The sequence below is a fragment of the Mobula birostris genome, chromosome 3 (assembly GCF_030028105.1).
Source record: "Mobula birostris isolate sMobBir1 chromosome 3, sMobBir1.hap1, whole genome shotgun sequence".
In the NCBI taxonomy this organism is placed as follows: Eukaryota; Metazoa; Chordata; class Chondrichthyes; order Myliobatiformes; family Myliobatidae; genus Mobula; species Mobula birostris.
The window spans coordinates 136803386-136823795 of record NC_092372.1 but is presented as its reverse complement, the minus strand read 5'-3'; the positions used below and the strand labels follow the sequence as shown (position 1 = coordinate 136823795).

The 20410-nt window shown below is 41.1% G+C and overlaps 1 protein-coding gene across 1 annotated transcript in view; it reads left to right on the top strand.

The window, feature by feature from the left end:
* Positions 1 to 19443, top strand: part of tspan13a (tetraspanin 13a) — a 53422-nt gene extending 33979 nt beyond the window's left edge. Inside the window, exons 3-6 of the mRNA XM_072251966.1 lie at positions 945 to 1025; positions 4720 to 4833; positions 8683 to 8787; positions 18059 to 19443. Of these exons, the coding sequence (XP_072108067.1) occupies positions 945 to 1025; positions 4720 to 4833; positions 8683 to 8787; positions 18059 to 18133 (375 nt within the window). The 3' untranslated portion in view covers positions 18134 to 19443. The remainder of the gene's footprint in view (positions 1 to 944; positions 1026 to 4719; positions 4834 to 8682; positions 8788 to 18058) is intronic.
* The last annotated feature ends 967 nt before the right edge of the window (positions 19444 to 20410 follow it).

Below are 20410 nucleotides of genomic sequence, written 5' to 3'. Positions count from 1 at the left end.
AGCAGCAGTGGGGTCACCCCCCCTGGGGGTGTCACATGTATTGGCATAGAAACAGGAGAAATGCAAGCTATCTGCCCTTAATGATGTACTTTATTATTCATTATGTTTTGATTAAAAACACTATTTCTAAACCCTCTAATCCTTGTGTCACTGAAGTGTTGTTTCACTTACTACAGAAAGTAAAACCTTTCTACTCATTGTGACTGGGCCTCTTAACACCTTTTCATGCATTTATTAAAACTGTTCAGTCTCCTTTCTTCCTAAAGGAAATAAGGCATCATTTGATTCGATTATTTCACTCTAGCAAAATCCTTATGAATCATCTTTGCACCCTGTCTTGTGTTAACATATTGCCCTTTACTGTGCTGAATTGTATGTTGTGCTGTAGCTATGCCTGTTTAGTAGTTCGTATGGTTCTAGTATGACCGCCCTATTCTTTGTGCCTCATATTCCAAGCTTCAACTGAAAAAGGCTAGAGTCCAACCTGTCTTCATTATCATTCTACTGTCTGACTCCTTCTCTGTGTGTGCATCCTGTACACATCTCTGTAACTTCCCATTTATAATGTATATCCTTGCTTTTTTGCTTTTCCGAATGCATATTTTCTAACTAAATATAATTCCCATTTCACACTCCCTCATGCTATCATCACACTTTGATTTAAAAATGTTCATTCAATGATCCAATAGCCTTAAAAGATGTAAAAGTTAGAATTTCAGCTTTACTTATTTGCCTGATGCGGTAACAGGAGTTTGAATGCTTTGTTTTCTTTATTTAAAAACAAAGTTGCCCAATGAAGGTTGGGTACTATATTTTTAATCTTGGAGCAGAAAGAGTAGTGGAAAGAATTGGAATGGTAGTTTGATAATGTATGTATATTGCTGCACCATGAATATCAGAAGGTGAGCACAACATTTTTTTTTCCCTTGACTGCTGGCTATTAGTATATGATCATTCTGTTCTTGGTGTTTGTAGTTCAGTTCTCTATCTCCTGTGCAAGCCTCGCGCTCAATGAGAATCAACAGGTGAGGAAATTCATTGATCTTTCTTCATTTCACAAGTTCAGAAACTATCTTTAATTTCTCTTTTGTTTTAAACTAACCTTTTATCATGTTCATACACTATCTATGCATTGGATTTAATGACTTGTTTTATGGTGGTGTTAAGTGCCGATTTTCCGTAGATCCGAAAAGGTGAAGGGCTGCACCATGTTGGGAATGCAACTGTTTGGATTATTGATCAGAGCTGGGATTCGAATCTTGCCGTGTGAGCTGGGGAATGTAAATTCAAACTCCTAATGGTTTTTGACTGTTTGGAAATTCTGATAGTTCAGCATCTGGCTCCTTAAGAGTCCAAATTGACAACTCTGGGTGCAGAGTGTGAGCAGGGTATGGAGCTGGGAGCTGGAGTGTAAGCTGTGTTTGGTGCAGGGTCCAGACTTGGGGGGGCTTGCTTTGATCCCTTATACTCATCACACAGTTTCCCACTCTCTTTAAATTCACTAGATTCACAAAAATATATACATCCCTGCAATATGTTTTCCAGCGTTCTGAAATTAAAAAAATAAAATGCTATATTTCTTGGAGTAACATCCACTGGTCTAAAAATCTGCTACTTCAGTGCCGCTACATATGGTATCAGATAGATTAATGGAGTTTCACTGTAGTGAAGTGAAAACTGGTATTTTTTTCTTTTCCACTCCACCTTCCCTCTTCTTTTCCCACTCTAGCCCCCCCCACTTTAAACTTGTCTCCTCATCTGCCTATCACATTCTCCAGGTGCCCCTCCTTCCCTTTATCCCACAGTCCAAAACATTAAAAGAAAATGAGAGAGCCAAGAGATGCTAGTAAAGTTTGTTGTTTTTAATTCGTTGTGAAGAAAGCATACATCATGTGGTAGTGTCACTTATTTTTGCATATAACCAGTAACAAATTGCTACCAAAAATTTGAGGTAAAGAATGAAATTTGCTCTTGTCCTCAAGTAAGCTATACTACATCATAACTTAACACACATTGGGGGGGGGGGGGTGCGGAGAGATGAATTTTGTCCAGGGCTAAGATATTTTAAGATATTTACAGGAATGATGTTGAAGGTCTTCTGTGAACACAATCCCTCCATAATGCAGCAATGTACTTGTCATGTTTAAGCCAAGGTAATACATCTTTATCAATGTTTAGCAGTTTAGTTATCATTGCATCAACTAGGTGTCAGCAGTGTGTGTATCAGTGGTTTCTCACATAACCCCCCTCTGCACCATTTCTACTAGGGGCCAGTAGGTTGTCTCATCTCTGGATTTTGGAAATGTGACAGTCCAATTAATTGTCTTGTGTAAGTTTCCAGCAATCATAAAAGGGGGAATATGGATAGGAAGTTGTCCCTCGAAAGATTCAAGGGCTAGGGTTTATTGTTTTTTTAATAAAATAAGGTTGTGTATTTAAGGCTTTATTTCTGAGGATGGTGTCTTTGGCAATCTTTTCTTCAAAGCATGCCTTTGCATATTTTAAAGACATTGTTGCTAAACACAAGGGCAAGAAATCACTGAGTTTGTAAAAATACGCTGGAGTTATAATCGGATCAGCCATGATCATACTGAATGGTGAAGCAGGCTTGAGGGGCAAGTGGCTGACTTCTGTTCCTAATTTGTATGTTCCTATGGAGCAGTTCAAAGGGAGGCACTAGGAATGAGCAACAAATGCTATCTTTGCTTTCAACACCCACACTCTAAACATTTATAACTAACAATCATGATCTAGTACACGGGTGGCCAACCTTTTACATTCCATGCGTCAATTATTTTCATGCACGAGTTCAGATGCGCCATTCAACTCTTATACCTCCATTCAATTCTTGTTAAAATATGTTAATATAGACATATTTAGCATTTTTACATGATATATTGATTTAATATAAAAGCAAGATAAACATCACTTGCCTAAATGAGACTTTTGAGTCTGTTTTGATTTTGCCAAGCTTTTAATGTTTAGAGTTAAATTAGTTACTGAGGGCAGCAGAGAATTCTTCAAATTTGAATCAATCGTGACCTCGTTTTGTTTTTAATCAATTTCATGGCTGAAAATGCTTGTTCACATCTGTATGCTCCATCAGTACAAACACTGATGAGTTTACTAGAACCTAGTTGTAGATTTTCTAGGCATGGTTTTACTTTGTCAAATATGTCTGATCCTCTTGTTTTTCCATGAAGCGACTCAAGACTGATAAGTTCTTCAAAGACGCTAAAATTATCATCAATTCCTCTTATAAAAATGCTTAACTGGGCTACATCGCATATGTCAGCAGATTCGTCCAAAGCTAAAGAAAAGGAAGTACAAGCACGGACAAAGTCTTTCAGTTGCTCAGATACATCATGACAGAGTTCTTCGGTGCATCTCGTAACTGTTTGCTTTGAGAGAGCAATTTTGTCTACTTTCCTTTCAATATTTTTATCACCAAGACATCTTGCAAATATTTGGAGACAAGACTTAACAATTTCTTCTCCATCAGAGAAAGACTTCCATTTTTTGGCCAACGCTAAAGCAATTTCATAGGACGCTTCTGTCGTCACCAAACTTTCACAATTTCTTTTAACAAATATATTTTGTCTTCTTTTGATTTCTTCATTTTTCTTAATCACGTATTCTTTCTATAACTCAGACCCAAGCACTAGCTTCAGTTTTCCTTCTACTTCAGTCTGAAGTTGTGTTTTATAGTGTCTATTAAGATCATGTCTTCTATTATGTGAGAAAGTGTTTTCACAAACAATGCACAACGGTTTTCCTGATGGACCCACTATAAATAAGAACTCATTTTCCCACTGTTCATTGAATTCACGCTTACTATCACTTTCTGCTTTTCTTTTGCACTGTGATGGGTAACTGAATGTAAAAACAAGGCTTAATTTTCGAAGAAGTACAAAACTGCAAATGTTCACAAAGGACAAACAAAGCACAACTCAGTAGTGCACGAGTATCAGTTGTAAACTGACTGGCAAAAACCTGTGACGCACCGCTGGTGCAGACGCCTGGTGCCTCTTCTGATCATCCAGTGCCTCACTGGTTGGCCACCCCTGACTCTAGTATGTACCTAAGTTTCCTGTTTATCATTCCTTGGATCATCTAATTCTCCTATATTAATCCCAAAAGTTTAGCTTTCACCCTACTCTGATGGTTTCTTTGGATTTTAACACTCTTCAGTAGTTTGTGTTTCATTAGTCTTCACTGCTATTCTGAGAGAATAGTGCTGCACACTGAATTCTAGAGATGTTATGGACCTCTGCTGCATCTGCTAACGTTTATTTTTATTGGACTATTCCAGAGTAGTTCCTGTGATGCTAGACAGGTTTCATTTCTTATCTAAGCTGGTTTTTAGATTTCCAACAAATGATTTCACCGCCACCCCCTCTCTTCTCCCCCCTCCCCCCCCCCCCCCGATATTCAAACCTGGCCTGAACATGACCTCACTTTATTTAAAAGCTAAATTTATTTATTGATCATCAATCGCTTTCATATAATGTTAGCCCTTTCTAGTTTGCTTAGATTAATCAAGTTAAGATCAAAACAAACTAACATGGATATTGTCTTTTGGATGTGACAATTAAGTTGAAATATTACATGTCTGTTTTAAAATGTGAATTTTTAGAGATGTTGTGAGTGATGCATCTTACAAACACTGACTGCTGTCCCAATGATTTGACAGCAAAGTAATTTTTTTTTTGCTTTCAGAATCATTTTCTGGAAGTGGGATGGAACAAATCAGTAGAAACCAGAGGAGATGTGGAGAGCTATCTAAACTGCTGTGGATTTAATGAAGTGAATAAAAATGAAACCTGCAAAGCTGTAAGTGTATAAAATGCTGGAAGTAAAACATCAGTTTCTTCAAATGTACTGTCAAAAAATTCATTTGAATTCATCAAATTAATCTTTGGTATTTTTAAGCTAGATTAATTCAGGATAGAACTCAGTTTTGCTCTATATAGCTGGGCAGCAAAATGATTGTAATGGCGTAAAATCAGAAACGGGTCTCTAAATATCCTAAACTATAAACCTTCTTGGGACACACATCAAAGTTGCTGGTGAACGCAGCAGGCCAGGCAGCATCTCTAGGAAGAGGTACAGTCGACGTTTCAGGCCGAGACCCTTCATCAGGACGAACTGAAGGAAGAGCTAGCAAGAGATTTGAAAGTGGGAGGGGGAGATCCAAAATGATAGGAGAAGACAGGAGGGGGAGGGATGGAGCCAAGAGCTGGACAGGTGATTGGCAAAGGGGATGTGAGAGGATCATGGGACAGCAGGCCCAGGAGAAGGAAAGGGAGGGGGGAACCCAGAGGATGGGCAAGGGGTATAGTCAGAGGGACAGAGGGAGAAAAAGGAGAGTGAGAGAATGTGTGTATAAAAATAAATAGCGGATGGGGTACGAGGGGGAGGTGGGGCATTAGCGGAAGTTAGAGAAGTCGATGTTCATGCCATCAGGTTGGAGGCTACCCAGACGGAATATAAGGTGTTGTTCCTCCAACCTGAGTGTGGCTTCATCTTTACAGTAGAGGAGGCCGTGGACAGACATGTCAGAATGGGAATGGGATGTGGAATTAAAATATGTGGCCACTGGGAGATCCTGCTTTCTGTGGCGGACAGAGCGTAGGTGTTCAGCAAAACGGTCTCCCAGTCTGCGTCAGGTTTCGCCAATATATAAAAGGCCACATCGGGAGCACCGGACGCAGTATATCACCCCAGCCGACCCACAGGTGAAGTGTCGCCTTACCTGGAGGGACTGTCTGGGGCCCTGAATGGTGGTAAGGGAGGAAGTGTAAAGGCATGTGTAGCACTTGTTCTGCTTACAAGGATAAGTGCCAGGAGGGAGATCAGGGAGGGAATTGGGGTGGGGGGGGGGAACGAATGGACAAGGGAGTCGCGTAGGGAGCGATCCCTGCCGATTGTTCCACAAAGCCAACAAAAAGGCAGGCATAGCTAGGACCCATACGGGTGCCCATAGCTACACCTTTAGTTTGGAGGGAGTGGGAGGAGCCAAAGGAGAAATTATTAAGTGTAAGGACTAATTCCGCTAGACGGAGCAGAGTGGTGGTAGAGGGGAACTGATTAGGTCTGGAATTTCACCTGTGAGTCGGCTGGGGTGATATACTGCGTCCGGTGCTCCTGATGTGGCCTTCTATGTATTGGCGAGACCCGACGCAGACTGGGAGACCGTTTTGCTGAACACCTATGCTCTGTCCGCCAGAGAAAGCAGGATCTCCCAGTGGCCACACATTTTAATTCCACATCCCATTCCCATTCTGACATGTCTGTCCACAGCCTCCTCTACTGTAAAGATGAAGCCACACTCAGGTTAGCTCCAATCTGATGGCATGAACGTTGACTTCTCTAACTTCCGCTAATGCCCCACCTCCCCCTCGTACCCCATCCGCTATTTATTTTTATACACACATTATTTCTCTCACTCTCCTTTTTCTCCCTCTGTCCCTCTCACTATGCCGCTTGCCCATCCTCTGGGTCGTTCCCCCCCCCACCCTTTTCCTTCTCCCTGGGCCTCCTGTCCCATGATCCTCTCATATCCCCTTTGCCAATCACCTGTCCAGCTCTTGGTTCCATCCCTCCCCCTCCTGTCTTCTCCTATCATTTTGGATCTCCCCCTCCCCCTCCCACTTTCAAATCTCTTACTAGCTTTTCGTTCAGTTAGTCCTGACGAAGGGTCTCGGCCCGAAACGTCGACTGTACCTCTTCCTAGAGATGCTGCCTGGCCTGCTGTGTTCACCAGCAACTTTGATGTGTGTTGCTTGAATTTCCAGCATCTGCAGAATTCCTCTTGTTAACCTTCTTGGGACACCATTCCAAGATTCCTCCTTGCCACCTTCACTATGGTTGTAAATGTAGTTAAGCTCAGTGAGAAGCTGCCTTACTGAACCCCTGCAATCTGTTTGCTTGTTTCTCTCGGAGTGTATAATACTTCCAAGTTGCCATGGCACACAGTGTGGTTTCATACTCTATGGGAATAGTATTAAGATAAACAGCAGAAATTTAAAGTACAGGTAAAGACCAAATTTAAACTTGTTTTTTGTAATTATGGAATCTCGGAATATAAAACTAGATAGTGGTGCCTGTGAAATGTTGATGACTGCAAATACATCATTTAGATCTGTGGTTGAACAGTTTATTAAAAATTTCTGAAACATGAGGCTTCATTTTTTTTTTTTTTTTACCCCAATAAGTTTTCCAAGCAAGTGCCTCTTAGCCAATAAAACCAGAAGCCCCTGCATCTTCACCAGTGGTCAGTTTCAAACCTCGAGCTGGCCCTGAGGCAAGCTACAGTTAGTGTGGACATCCTCAAACAATATTTGCCTGGATTTGTATTCAGTGTAACAACAGGTATGGAATACAGTTGCAATGCAGTATCTTAGTCATAAAGCCATACAACATGGAAATGACCCTCTGGGTTTCCATATCTTGTAGGTATCATTTCACTCAGGTTGAAGGCAGCACTCTGTTGATCAATTAACTGAGAGACAAAGCTGGTGTTTCCTTCCTAGTGGCTAAATTGCGATCACTTATGGGAAATTGGAAAGACCCTTGATCCAATGAAGCTTCACCACGCTGATAAAAATGACCAAACCTTGATGAACTACTTTAAGCTAAATGTCTAAATGTTTATGTTGAGGTTTTGTAAACAAGTACCAAATGAAAGGAAATGTGATGGAGACTTCTAGGTAGTCAGTGCTCACTGTAAATTGAAGACAATTGTGCATAAAGTCCTTTATTTCTGTGGCAATATGTTTTCATGTTGGGGGGGTGGTCACTGGACTGGTTATGTTTAATTTAAGAGCATACATAGAAACAACATAGATGTGAACAAACTGGGCTGATCTGAGTCCTGCAGTGTTGCAGTTTTACTGATTCCAATGTTATGAGAACGTGTTAATTTCTTATGTTCTTGTGAGATCTTGCCTGATTCCAAAGTTAACTACCATCTCTTGAGGTTTTAAGAAACACAAGGTAAATTGTTCACTGTTAATTACAGCAAATAACTTGGCTTCTGATTCTTCAAAGGGTCTTAACCTTCTATTAGTAGATAGTTAAGATCCTTCAAAAATCAGAAACCAAATTATTTTATATGAATTGTACGCTAATAATACTCAAGCTTGGTACCATTGAGGACAAAGTGGCGGTTTTGTTTGAAACTAACTTCACTGGGAATAATCACTCCCTATCCATTGTGACTGTGGTGTATATTTTCAGCAAGTTGTTTTGTAAAATAATCACCTAGGTTGCTTCAGAGGTACCTCCCCATAGCCTCCTATTGCCTATAGACAAAGACAAAGTGCACGTGAACTCTACAATCTGCAAGTTCCCTTCCAAATTGCACACTATTCTGCCTTTCACATAATTTTGCTCTTTACTGTTGCTGAATTTAAGTATTGCCAGTCCTTAATGAGCATCATTTTAAGGGCACTTCCACCACATGGGTTGCAAGGGAGCAGGGCACAACATTCTCAAAGACGTCCAGGGTGGGGAATAAATGCTAGCTTTCCAACCAGTGTCCATCAAGTGGTGAGACATTCTCACCACAAAGGAGGAAAATTCTTCCAACAAGATTGATTGAGAATTATTTTCAGAGTTGCATATTTCATGAATGAAAGCTTTCAAATATGAAGGGAAATGATATCTGCTTTTTTGCAGCACTGTACCGGTAACTGTAAACCATGTGGACCAATTCTAAGAACCTATGCTGGCGAAGTACTGAGATTTGTTGGTGGTATAGGTCTCTTCTTCAGCTTCACCGAGGTCAGTAGAAGTTTCTTTTGAAGGAACTTAATTTAAAGAAGTAGCTCAATCTTTTTTAAAAACTTGAAGCAGTTCCAATTCATTCTTACCTAAAATTGTGTTTTTATTTTGAGTGTCACAGAGCAATTTTAGTGTATCTGCATAGGAAAATGAAATCAAAATTCAAAGTTAAACTTCAAGTAATAATTAAAATACATTTCTCAAATTATTTTGAACTTCTTTGACCCTTTGACAATTATATTGGAAAATTTGCCCACTGATTCTCTACCAGATTTATTGTTGTATCATACCATATTCAGAAATCAGAATCAGATTTAGTATCACTGACTTGTATAAGGATAAATGTTTGTTTTTTCTGCAGCAGTAGAACAGTTCAAAGATAAAAATTTAAACTATAAAATAAACAAAAAGGAATAATGCAGTGTTGTTCATGGTGACAAATGCCGTTAGAAAGAATTAGTTTTAAGCAATGTAGTCATTGTTTTAATTTAACAATGTACTCTTTTAATACTTCGTCTTTGAATATTGGAAGTCAGTCTGTGGAAAATTTAGCTCCAATTAGTTTGAGGTAGAAGTCATTTTAGCAATTGCTTCAAGTGAACGAAGATCTTTATCCCCCTTCTAATCTGGTAACTTCTGTCAATATGTAATTTCACCGTAATAAACAGTATTTCATTTCTTCAAATACAATGAAAATTTGAAATTCATTTGTACATTTCGTAATCACTAAAATGTGCCAACATTAAATTAGTCTGTCACACAGAATGATTAGAGCCTCTTAGTGCACTAGAAACAGAAAACCTACAGAACAATACAGGCCCTTCGGCCCACAAAGCTGTGCCGAACATGTCCATACCTGAGAAATTACCTAGGGTTACCCATAGCCCTCTATTTTTCTGAGCTCCATATATCTGTCCAGGAGTTTCTTAAAAGACCCTATCATATCAGCCTCCACTAAAACATTTATGGTCCCTGAGCTTATTATGTTGTTGTTCAGTTGTTTAGTCGAGTCTGACTCTTCGTGACTTCATGGACCATAGGGCCCACAGGGTTCTCATGGAAGATATGGAAGTAGATTGCCAGGCCTTTTTTCTGCGCAGACACTGCTACTGCCCAGTTTGGGACCCGGCTGGGTTTGAACTCAGGACCATCTGCTTTGAAGTCCAGTGCTGATGCCACTACACCACCAGTCAGCCACTGTTGATTTAATTGCTACATTAGATTAATGTTTCTGGAAAAATTTATTTTGTATTTAAAACAGAGTAAGAGGTGGAGAGTTTGTTAAATGCATCTATTTTAATGCTAGGAGCATTGTAAGAAAGGTAGATGAGCTTATAGCATGGATTGAACCTGGAAATATGATGTTGTAGCTATTAGTGAAACGTGGTTGCAGGAAGGGTGTGATTGGCAACTAAATATTCCAGGATTTGGTTGCTTCAGGTGTGATAGAATAGGAGGGGCAAGAGGGAGGTGTTGCATGGCTTGTTAGAGAAAATATAACAGCGGTGTTCTGGCAGGATAGATTAGTGGACTCGTCTAGGGAGGCTATTTGGGTGGAATTGAGGAATGGGAAAAGTGTAGTGACGCTTATAGGGGTGTATTATAGACCACCTAATGGGGACCGAGAAATGGAGGAGAAAACTTGTAAGGAGATAGCAGATATTTGTAGTAAGCACAAGGTTGTGATTGTGGGAGATTTTAAATTTTCCACATACAGACTGTGAAGCCCATTTTGTAAAAGGGCTGGATGGTTTGGAGTTTGTCAAATGTGTGCAAGATTGTTTCTGGCAGCAATACATAGTGGCACCAACTAGAGAAGGGGCAGTGTTGGATCTCCTGTTAGGGAATGAGATAGGGCAGGTGACGGAGGTATGTGTTGGGGAGCACTTCGGGTCCAGTGATCAAAATAAGTTCCAATATATTTATGGAGAAGGATAGGACTGGACCCAGGGTTGAGATTTTTGATTGGAGAAAGGCCATCTTTGAGGAGATGCGAAAGGATTTAGAAGGAGTGGATTGGGAAAATTTGTTTTATGGGAAGGATGTAATAGAGAAATGGAGGTCATTTAAAGGTGAAATTTTGAGGGTGCAGGATCTTTATGTTCCTGTTAGGTTGAAAGGAAAGGTTAAAAGTTTGAGAGAGCCATGGTTTTCAAGGGATATTGGAAACTTGGTTCGGAAAAAGAGAGGGATCTACAATAAATATAGGCAGCATGGAGTAAATGAGGTGCTTGAGGAATATAAAGAATGTAAAAAGAATCTTAAGAAAGAAATTAGAAAAGCTAAAAGAGGCTGCTTTGGCAAGTAAGGTGGGAAAAAAAAAACTCAAGGGTTTCTACAGTTATATTAATAGCAAAAGGATAGTGAGGGATAAAATTGGTCCCTTAGAGAATCAGAGTGGACGGCTATGTGCGAGCCAAAAGAGATGGGGGAGATTTTGAACAATTGCTTTTCTTCGGTATTCACTAAGGAGAATGCTATTGAATTGTGTAAGGTAAAGGAAACAAGAAGGGTAGTTATGGAAAGTATGACGATTAAAGAAAAGGAAGTACTTGTGCTTTTAAGGAATATAAAAGTGGACAAGTCTCTGGGTCCGGACAAGATATTCCCTAGGACCTTGAGGGAAGTTAGTGTGGAAATAGCAGGGGCTCTGACAGAAATATTTCAAATGTCATTAGAAACGGGGATGGTGCCAGAGGATTGGTGTATTGCTCATGTGGTTCCATAGTTTAAAAAGGGTTTGAAGAGTAAACCTAGCAATTATCAGCCTGTGAGTTTGACGTCAGTGGTGGGTAAATTGATGGAAGGTATTCTTAAAGATGGTATATATAATTATCTGGATAGACAGAGCCTGATTAGGAACAGTCAACATGGATTTGTGCGTAGAAGGTCATGTTGGACAAACCTTATTGAATTTTTTGATGAGTTTACTAGGAAAGTTGACGAGGGTAAGGTGGTGGATGTTCTCTATATGGATTTCAGTAAGGCCTTTGACAAAGTTCCACATGGAAAGTTAGTTAGGAAGGTTCAATCGTTAGGCATTAATATCGAAGTAGTAAAATGGATTCAGCAGTGGCTGGATGGGAGATGCCAGAGAGTAGTGGTGCATAACTGTGTGTCAGATTGGAGGACGGTGTGTAGCAGTGTGCCTCAGGGGTCAGATTGGAGGATGGTGTGTAGCAGTGTGCCTCAGGGATCTGTACTGGGTCCAATGTTGTTTGTCATGTATACTAATGATCTGGATGATGGGGTAGTAAATTGGATTAGTAAGTATGCAGATGATACTAAGATAGGTTTTCAAAGCTTGCAGAGAGATTTAGGCCGGTTAGGAGAATGGGCTGAAAGATGGCAGATGGAGTTTAATGCTGATAAATGTGAGGTGCTACATTTTGGTAGGACTAATCAAAATAGGACATACATGGTAAATGGTAGGGCATTGAAGAATGCTGTAGAACAGAGGGATCTAGGAATAATGATGCATAGTTCCCTGAAGGTGGAATCTCATGTGGATAGGGTGGTGAAGAAAGCTTTCAGTATGCTGGCCTTTAAAAATCAGAGCATTGAGTATAGGAGTTGCGATATAATGTTGAAATTGTATAAGGCATTGGTGAGGCCAAATTTGGAGTATTTTGTACAGATCTGGTCACTGAATTATAGGAAGGATGTCAGTAAAATTGAGAGAGTACAGAGAAGATTTACTAAAATGTTGCCTGGGTTTCATCTCCTAACTTACAGAGAAAGGTTCAACAAGTTGGGTCTTCATTCTTTGGAGCGTAAAAGGTTGAGGGGGGACTTGATAGAGGTGTTTAAAATTATGAGGGGGATAGATAGAGTTGACGTGGATAGGCTTTTTCCATTGAGAGTAGGGGAGATTCAAACAAGACATAAGTTGAGAGTTAAAGGGCAAAGGTTTAGGGGTAACATGCGGGGGAACTTCTTCACTCAGAGAGTGGTAGCTGTGTGGAATGAGCTTCCAGCAGAAGTGGATAGATACATGGACATGATAAGTTCGTGGCCTAAGGTAGAAGGAGTCAATGTATTTATTTTTCAACATAGTCCCCTCCTACATTTACACACTTCGTCCAGCAGTCGTGGAGCATACGGATCCCTTCTGTGTAGGAGTCGGCGTCTTGGACCTCCAGAAATGGTCCACAGCAGGGGTGATTGATAGGTTCGAGGCCTAAGGTAGAAGGAGATGAGTTATTAATTTCAGACTTTCTGCACAATCACTCAAAGAGTTGAACTGCATGTGTATGTAACGAGAGCTGTATAACTCGTCTCTGGACTAAGTGTGTAAATGTAGGAGGGGACTATGTTGAGAAATAATGTGCTAGGTTTTCTAAAATTGACTCCGTCCACCTTAGGCCACAAACTTATCAATCACTCTTCGTATTACTAAGTCTGTTGCCCATGCAGTGTGCCTTGTGAAAGTTTCTAGCCCCCACCCTTTGTTCACATAACTGAGTATTGCAACCAGGTATTTTGGTCAATTTCACTGAGAATTTTTATTTGTGAATCACATGCACATGCTCATTTTTCACAGTAGAGCCCCAAAAACAGGGAAAATTGTAAAGCATGGTAAAACTAAAAATCCTAGAACTGAAATGTCACCCCTTCAAAAAAAAAAAAAAATTTATCTATCTCCCTTTGCTCAGTACTTTGTTGAATCTGGTGGCATCTGTTAGTCTCGCGAGACCATGGATCTGCGCCTGGAAAGTGTTGCTTCAGTCTGTGTTGGTAGAGCTGCGTGTGTTGTGGCTGTAGAGTCCCACACGGGAGTGACAGTCTCGGCTGCAGCGACTGCACTTGAAGGCGTTGTCCTCCAGTGTTATTTTGGTACTGTTTTTCCAACGAGTGCGCTTTTCTTCAGCAGCAAGCCTCAGCTTCTCTTCTCTTTTTAGAGCATCTCTCCATCTGCTTGCTTTTGTCATTGATGGTCTCGTCTGTTATGGTTTTCAATGGTGCTGTCTTGCTCTGGGTTGGCCCAATGGCTTTCTCGATCCCCTCGTCCACTCCACGGATGTTGCCTGTGTCAAATGATGACTGAATGCTTTCTCATAGTTGTAGCCAGTGGTCATTTGCACAGCGTCTGGCTGTTTCCTGGGCCTTGCTTCTTGCTGTCCTTAGCACTTGCAGTGTTGCCCGGGTGGGGTGGGGTGGCATTTGTGCTCTAGCAGTGCAACACGCTTCACCTCAATGACAGCGGTGAGCTTACTTGAGCTCGCTTCAAACCAGTACTGTGTCTTGCCCCATTTCTTCCCGAAGGCCTTGAGTGCAGTGCTGCGGATAGTATTCCTGAGAGAGTCCCATCTCTGCTGAGCGTCTCCTTCTGGTGGCTCTGCAAGGAGAGCATCCTCCATTGACTTGATGAACTCTGCAGCTTTGTCTGGGTGTTGTCGTACTGGCATCGATGCGCTGCTTGCCTGGAGGCTTGGCGCAGTGCATCTTCTTTGGCCGAAGACTGATCTTGCAGCAAACCAGAGAGTGATCCATGTCGCAGTCGGCACTCTGAAAGGAGCGAATCATGAGCACGTTTCTCAGGGTGACGGCGTCTTGTGATTATCAGGTCTAGCTGGTGCCAGTGTTTGGAGCGGGGATGCCGCCAAGACACTTTGTGCTGAATTTTGGTCTGGAAGTAGGTGTTGGTGACACACAATTCGTGGAGCATACAAAGCTTGAGCAGTCGTTGCCCATTGTCATTCATGCTGCCAATCCCATGCCGCCCCAGGCAGCTTGGCCAGGAGTCGTGGTCGGCACCCACTCTGGCGTTGAAGTCGCCAAGTAGCAACAACTGTTCCTGACTTGAGATCTCCTGTATCATCATTGAGAGCTGGTCGTAAAACTTGTCCTTTGCCTCCTGTGTGGAGTAAAGGGTTGGGGCATAAACACTGACAAGGTTGACAGGCCCGTCGGATGTGTGGAGTTGAAGTGAGAAAATCCGCTCTGTCCCCTTCTCGCTAGGCTCTACCATCTTCAGCAGCGAGTTCTTCACGGCAAAGCCGACACCATGCTCTCTGGTCTCTTCTGAGCCCTTCCCCGCCAGAAAAAGGTATAGTCTCTTTCACGTAGGGTTCCCAATTCTGTGAGACGTGTCTCTTGGAGCATTGCAATGTCCACTTGGAGTCTTGACAGTTCATTGTTAATCACTGCTGTCTTGCGTGTGTCCCTGATCTCCCAAAGGTCATCTGATATACCAGTTGTCATGGTCCGTATGTTCCAGCATCCTAGTCTGAGTGCCGGCTTCTTTCTTTGTCTTCTAGTTGTGCTTGGTGCAGCGTTTACAGTCCACAGTTTGGGCTACTTGTACCCCTAAGCCCCATGCACCCAGTGGAGTGGGCGGACCGTGGCGGGACAGCACCTAATTGGCTGGGGGCTGCCCAGCTTGAGGTGGGGGGTAGCTGTCCAGTGAGACGCACTGGTCTCTCCCTCCGTCGAGAGCAACCCCTGGCACCTTTTTCTACGTCAGTCGAGCGCAGGCTTATAACCAGTAGACTGCTGCTTTCCGTGTTGTGCCATCGTGGTGAGGCGACGCTGGAGTGTCCCCTCCAGGGCGCAGGCCTGGGCAAGGTTGTATGGAAGACCGGCAGTTGCCCATGCTGCAAGTCTCCCCTCTCTACAACACCGATGTTGTCCAAGGGAAGGACAAGGGCTGATACAGCTTGGCACCAGTGTCATCGCAGGAGTTGCCAGAACAAGGTTGAAGGCAACGTCGGACTGCCTTAGGGACTCCAGCTCTAGATTTGTCCTCAGGTTTTACTCCCGAAGCCTTTCCCATGAGTGGGTTTGGCCACAAGGCAGCAGAGGTTTGAAATCGGAGTTTCCCTCTCTTAGATGGACTGCCTTCCCAGGCTGACGAGCTCCATCTACCCAAACCACTAGTTTTAAGGCACCAGGACCCGCCTTCGCCCCTTCTGCTGTCAGTAGAAACAGTTCCACCGGGCTTAGTAGCTAAGCTACATGAGAAGGCCAAGAGTTGGACTTAGTTGCCAGAGGCTATTTGAGGCGCATGCCGTGAGGAACAGTTTTAGGTAGTGAGAGCTTGTCCCCCCTACCACTCCTCAGCTTGACAACCTTGTTGAATCACCTCTCAATTATTACAGCCAGTGTTCTTTTTGGATAAGTGTCTGTTAGATTTGCATAATAGGATGGAGCAAGATTTGCCCATTCCTGTTTGCAAAATTGCTCAAGCAGTGCCAGGGTAGTTGTGGAGTGGTAGTGGACAGGTGTCTTGAGGTCTTGCCAGAAATGTTTGTTTGGGTTAAATTCAGGATTCTGGCTGGGCCACTCAAGGACATCAATTTTCTTCATTTGTTTAGCCACTCCATGGTTTCTCTAGCAGTGTGCTTTGGGTCATTGTCCTGTAGAAAGATGAACTACCACCCCAATTTAAGCTTTCTGGCAGAGGTGAGCTAGCAAGTTTTTACCCAGGATTTCTCTTACTTAGCAGCATTCATCTTCCCATCAATCCTGACCAATTTTCAGTCCCTACTGCTGAAAACCGTCACCATAGCATAATGTTACCTCCACCATATTTTACAGTCGGGATGGTGTTGCCTGGCTGATGTGTGGCATTAGATTTGTGCCACATGTAACGCTAAGTGCTGAGGCCAAAAATTTCCACTTTGGTTTCATCCAATCACAAGACCATCTTCCACATCTTTACGGTATTTTCTAAGTAATACTTTGCAAAGTATTTATGAACAAGCATATGCTTTTTTTCCAGCCAGGGCTTCTTCCTTGCCACCCTTCCATAAATGCTTCTTTTGTATAAGGCCTTAGAGATTGTGGAACCATGAATTTCATCTCTGGTTGCAGCCACTGACTTCTGCATCTCACTTAGGTTGACTGTTGGTGTCACTATAGCAAGTGCCATTCTTCTCCGCTGACTTAAGTTTAGAGGGGTGGCCTGACCTAGTCAGTGTGGCTGAGGTTTCATGTTTTTTTTTCACTTTTTTATGATGGGCCCTGAGCTCTGTGGTTTGTTCAGGGCCCATGAGATGGTCTTGTCCCCTTCTACAGATTTGTGGTTCTCTATTATCATTTCTCTGACTTGTTTTGAATGCTCAATTGTCCTCATTTTGGTTTGTTGAACTTCTACCATAACTGTTGGACCTTACAGAGAGGAGGGTATTTATACTTATGAATTCATTGATTACAAGTGATCCTCCAATTTTCTATATCGACAAATTGGGTGAGTTGGTAAGGTAATGTATAGTATTGTGCTTGAGGATAGTTAGCCTAGTAATTGCAAAGGGAATGAATACTTTTGCAGACTTATTTTGGTTTTAAATTTTTAGTAAATTGGTTTTGGAATTTTTCATTTGATTTGACATGATGCACACTGTTCTGTAGATTACATCAAAAATACTACAATATTGTAGTGAGCATTTGGTCCACGATGATAGACAAGAAAAGTTCATGTAACTCAATAGCCATTTTTACTGTGATTAAACACAAAAACTGACTGGATACTATGACCTGGGGAGAAAACCCACTCAGTCACATACAGATGGGGGATGTGATTCTAACACACTCTGGTTATACTCACGGTCACCCACAAACACACAAGCGAATACATGTATATAACCTAAGCTAAAATGTAACAATAAATGAACTGGAACTTCCCACCATAATCCCACAAAAGAATTTTAAAACAAGAACAATAAATAGTGCTGGCCGCTAGGAATGCTGGGGTGTGCTGTCAACCATTTCTTTCCCCCAATCCTGTCCCCTGCCCTGAGCGCTACAATATATTTTACTTAGCAAGTAAGATAGTAAACTGTAACTAATTGTGGGGGATGAATACAGAGCCTTGAAAAAGTATACATCAAAGTAATGAGCACTTATTTGTTCAATACTGATCTTAACTGGGCTTTGTAATGTCTGAAACTGTAATATCAATTTGATCTAAAGGCATAAAATGAGAAAACAATTTTTTTTTAAAAAAATGCAAGCTTGTTGTTGCAACCTTTATGTAAATTCAGTTCTTTTTTGTTCCAGAGTAAAATTAATCTGAACTGGGTCTGGATAGTACTATTTTTGGACACAAAACCATTAAGTACATTGGATCTCCTTGTAACGTAACTGTTCATATTGTCTTCCCATTTTGAAATCCAAGATAGGCAGTTATCTAATGGCAATGGATGTGAAAATGCTAAAATTACTCAAGTATAATTATGTGTCATTGTATTCAAATTGCTTAACGTGAAATAGTATTCATTTTGTTTCACTACACTACCAATAGTAAAACTTGCAAGTATGTTTATTTCAGATTCTGGGAGTTTGGTTAACACACAGATACAGGAACCAGAAAGATCCACGAGCAAATCCAAGTGCATTCCTGTAGGAAAAGTTTTTTGAAACGCCACTCTGTTGGATCCTGTGAATTCTGATGCATCCTGTGAATTTGTTATTCAGACTTCCTACAACTCAAATCCCATGATGCTTGCAAGATGTTTTTTTTTGAAGTGGGATACGAGTTTTTTGTTGTTACTCCCTCCTGTTGTAATAAACCTGAGAATGGAACGTTTGATCTTTCAGAATTGGAGCAACTCTACTTAGTCTGCAGCCTAATCCCAGTTTCAGCACAGGAGAATTTCTTAAAAAGTTGTCTTTTAAAATTACCTTCTTATGCAGTCTTTAAAAAAAATCTGCTTTGGCATTAGATGTAATTTTCAGAGGAAATAAATAAAGGTAATATACATTATAATTAAACATCAAGACCTCCCTCAGAGTATTGCAGTGTAAAATGATGTACTAGCCTTTGACTTTTCCATTTCCTGCAAATTATTTTGGCTGAAATTTAAGTTCCTTTTTGATTGCTGATTACTGCTGCAAATGTAAAACAAGTGAGAATATAAATAAATGTAAACATTATTGCAGTTTGTAATTACATAACCGTACTTTGTGGATTTTCAAAAGATGGTTACAGATTTGTCTTCTGTCCAGAACAAAAGAGATTAATACGTTTAAGGAATTTTGTGGTCATTGATCTTTTGATTAGCTCTTGGCAATAGTTAACTGAAGAAATGCATTTTTCTGCCGTAGAACCTTTGAGATGTAGAAATACTTGCGGGGGAGGGGTGGTGGAAGAGTCTGTTCTGATCATACTGTTTCTCTAGCTTTGCAAGTGCTTTTACTTGCCTTTACACTTGCCAGTGTGATGAATGTGAAGTTCTGATGTAGAACCATTGTGATCTGTTCATTGATAAATTTAGTATAATTTGGCTATGGCTCAGGTTGTTAATATTTTAGTCTATTTACACTGAATTTAGCGCATGTTATTGGAAATAAAAATAACTTGTTATTGCTCTCAGTGCATAGTAAAATTAATTAATTGGAAATGTAGCTGATTTGGAAGCATTACTTAACGTGTTTGTGTAGCAATTTTTGTCTCTGCATGTGATTGAGGAATTGTTTATTCAGTTATTTAAAACATTGTCCAATTGTATACAATAGCATTTTAAAATTGAGTAAATTTGGTAGTTTGGTATTTCAGCAAGTGTACAATTCAAATCATTGGTTGTTTGTAACACTGGAATGGAACTGATTTAAAATATCGTAATGTGGAGAATGTAACATTAATGGGATGAGTAAATTTTTGGAGACCATGGATAAATTGTGGATGCTAACCATTAAAATATCACATGTGGATGAGTGAACTGAAATCTGTGTTCTTTGCATTTAACCGCTGTATATTCTCTCAGTTTCCGGAGGGTTTCAGCCCAAAACGTCAGTTTGTAATTTCTTCCATAGGTGCTGCCTGGCCTGCTTAGTTCCTCCAGCATTTTGTATGTTGCTGGGATTTCCAGCATCTGCAAATTTTCTCTTGCTTATAGTTTGCTTGTTTGATTTGAGGTCTGTGAAGAATTCTTTCTCTCATGCCATTTCTACCTATCATCCCTAGACTTTCTGACCCAGTCTGGCTTCTGCTTAATTATCTCAGTGGTTAAATCCTTTCCTGTTTTTTTTTTATTTTTCCACCAAACTCTTCCTTTTCTCCATCTTGCTATTCATCTGTTTCTAGTGTTAATTCTTGATATAGTTGCTTCACCAGTGGTGAGCTGACAAAAGCCCAGGTTCTGGAATTCTCTTCCTAAACCTGATAGATCCCCCTCCCCCTCCCCCTCCCCCTCCCCCTCCCCCTCCCCCTCCCCCTCCCCCTCCCCCTCCCCCTCCCCCTAAAATACACTTTGCCTGTTTGACCCAGTCTCTGCGTAACTGCCATAATATATCTGCTTGTGTTACTCTAAGGTTTCTAAGGGGTAACTTTGAAGGTATGAGATGTGAATTAGCTAAGATAGAAGGGCAAATGACACTTAAAGGATTGACGGTGGATATGCAATGGCAAGCATTTAAGGATTGCATGGATGAACTACAACAATTGTTCATCCCAGTTTGGCAAAAGAATAAGTCAAGGAAGTTAGTGCACCTGTGGCTGATGAGAAATTAGGGATAGTATCAATTCCAAAGAAGAAGCATACAAATTAGCCAGAAAAAGTGGCTCACCTGAGGACTGGGAGAAATTCAGAGTTCAGCAGTGGAGGACAAAGGGCTTAATTAGGAAGGGGAAAAAAGATTATGAGAGAAAACTGGCAGGGAACATAAAAACTGACTGTTAAAG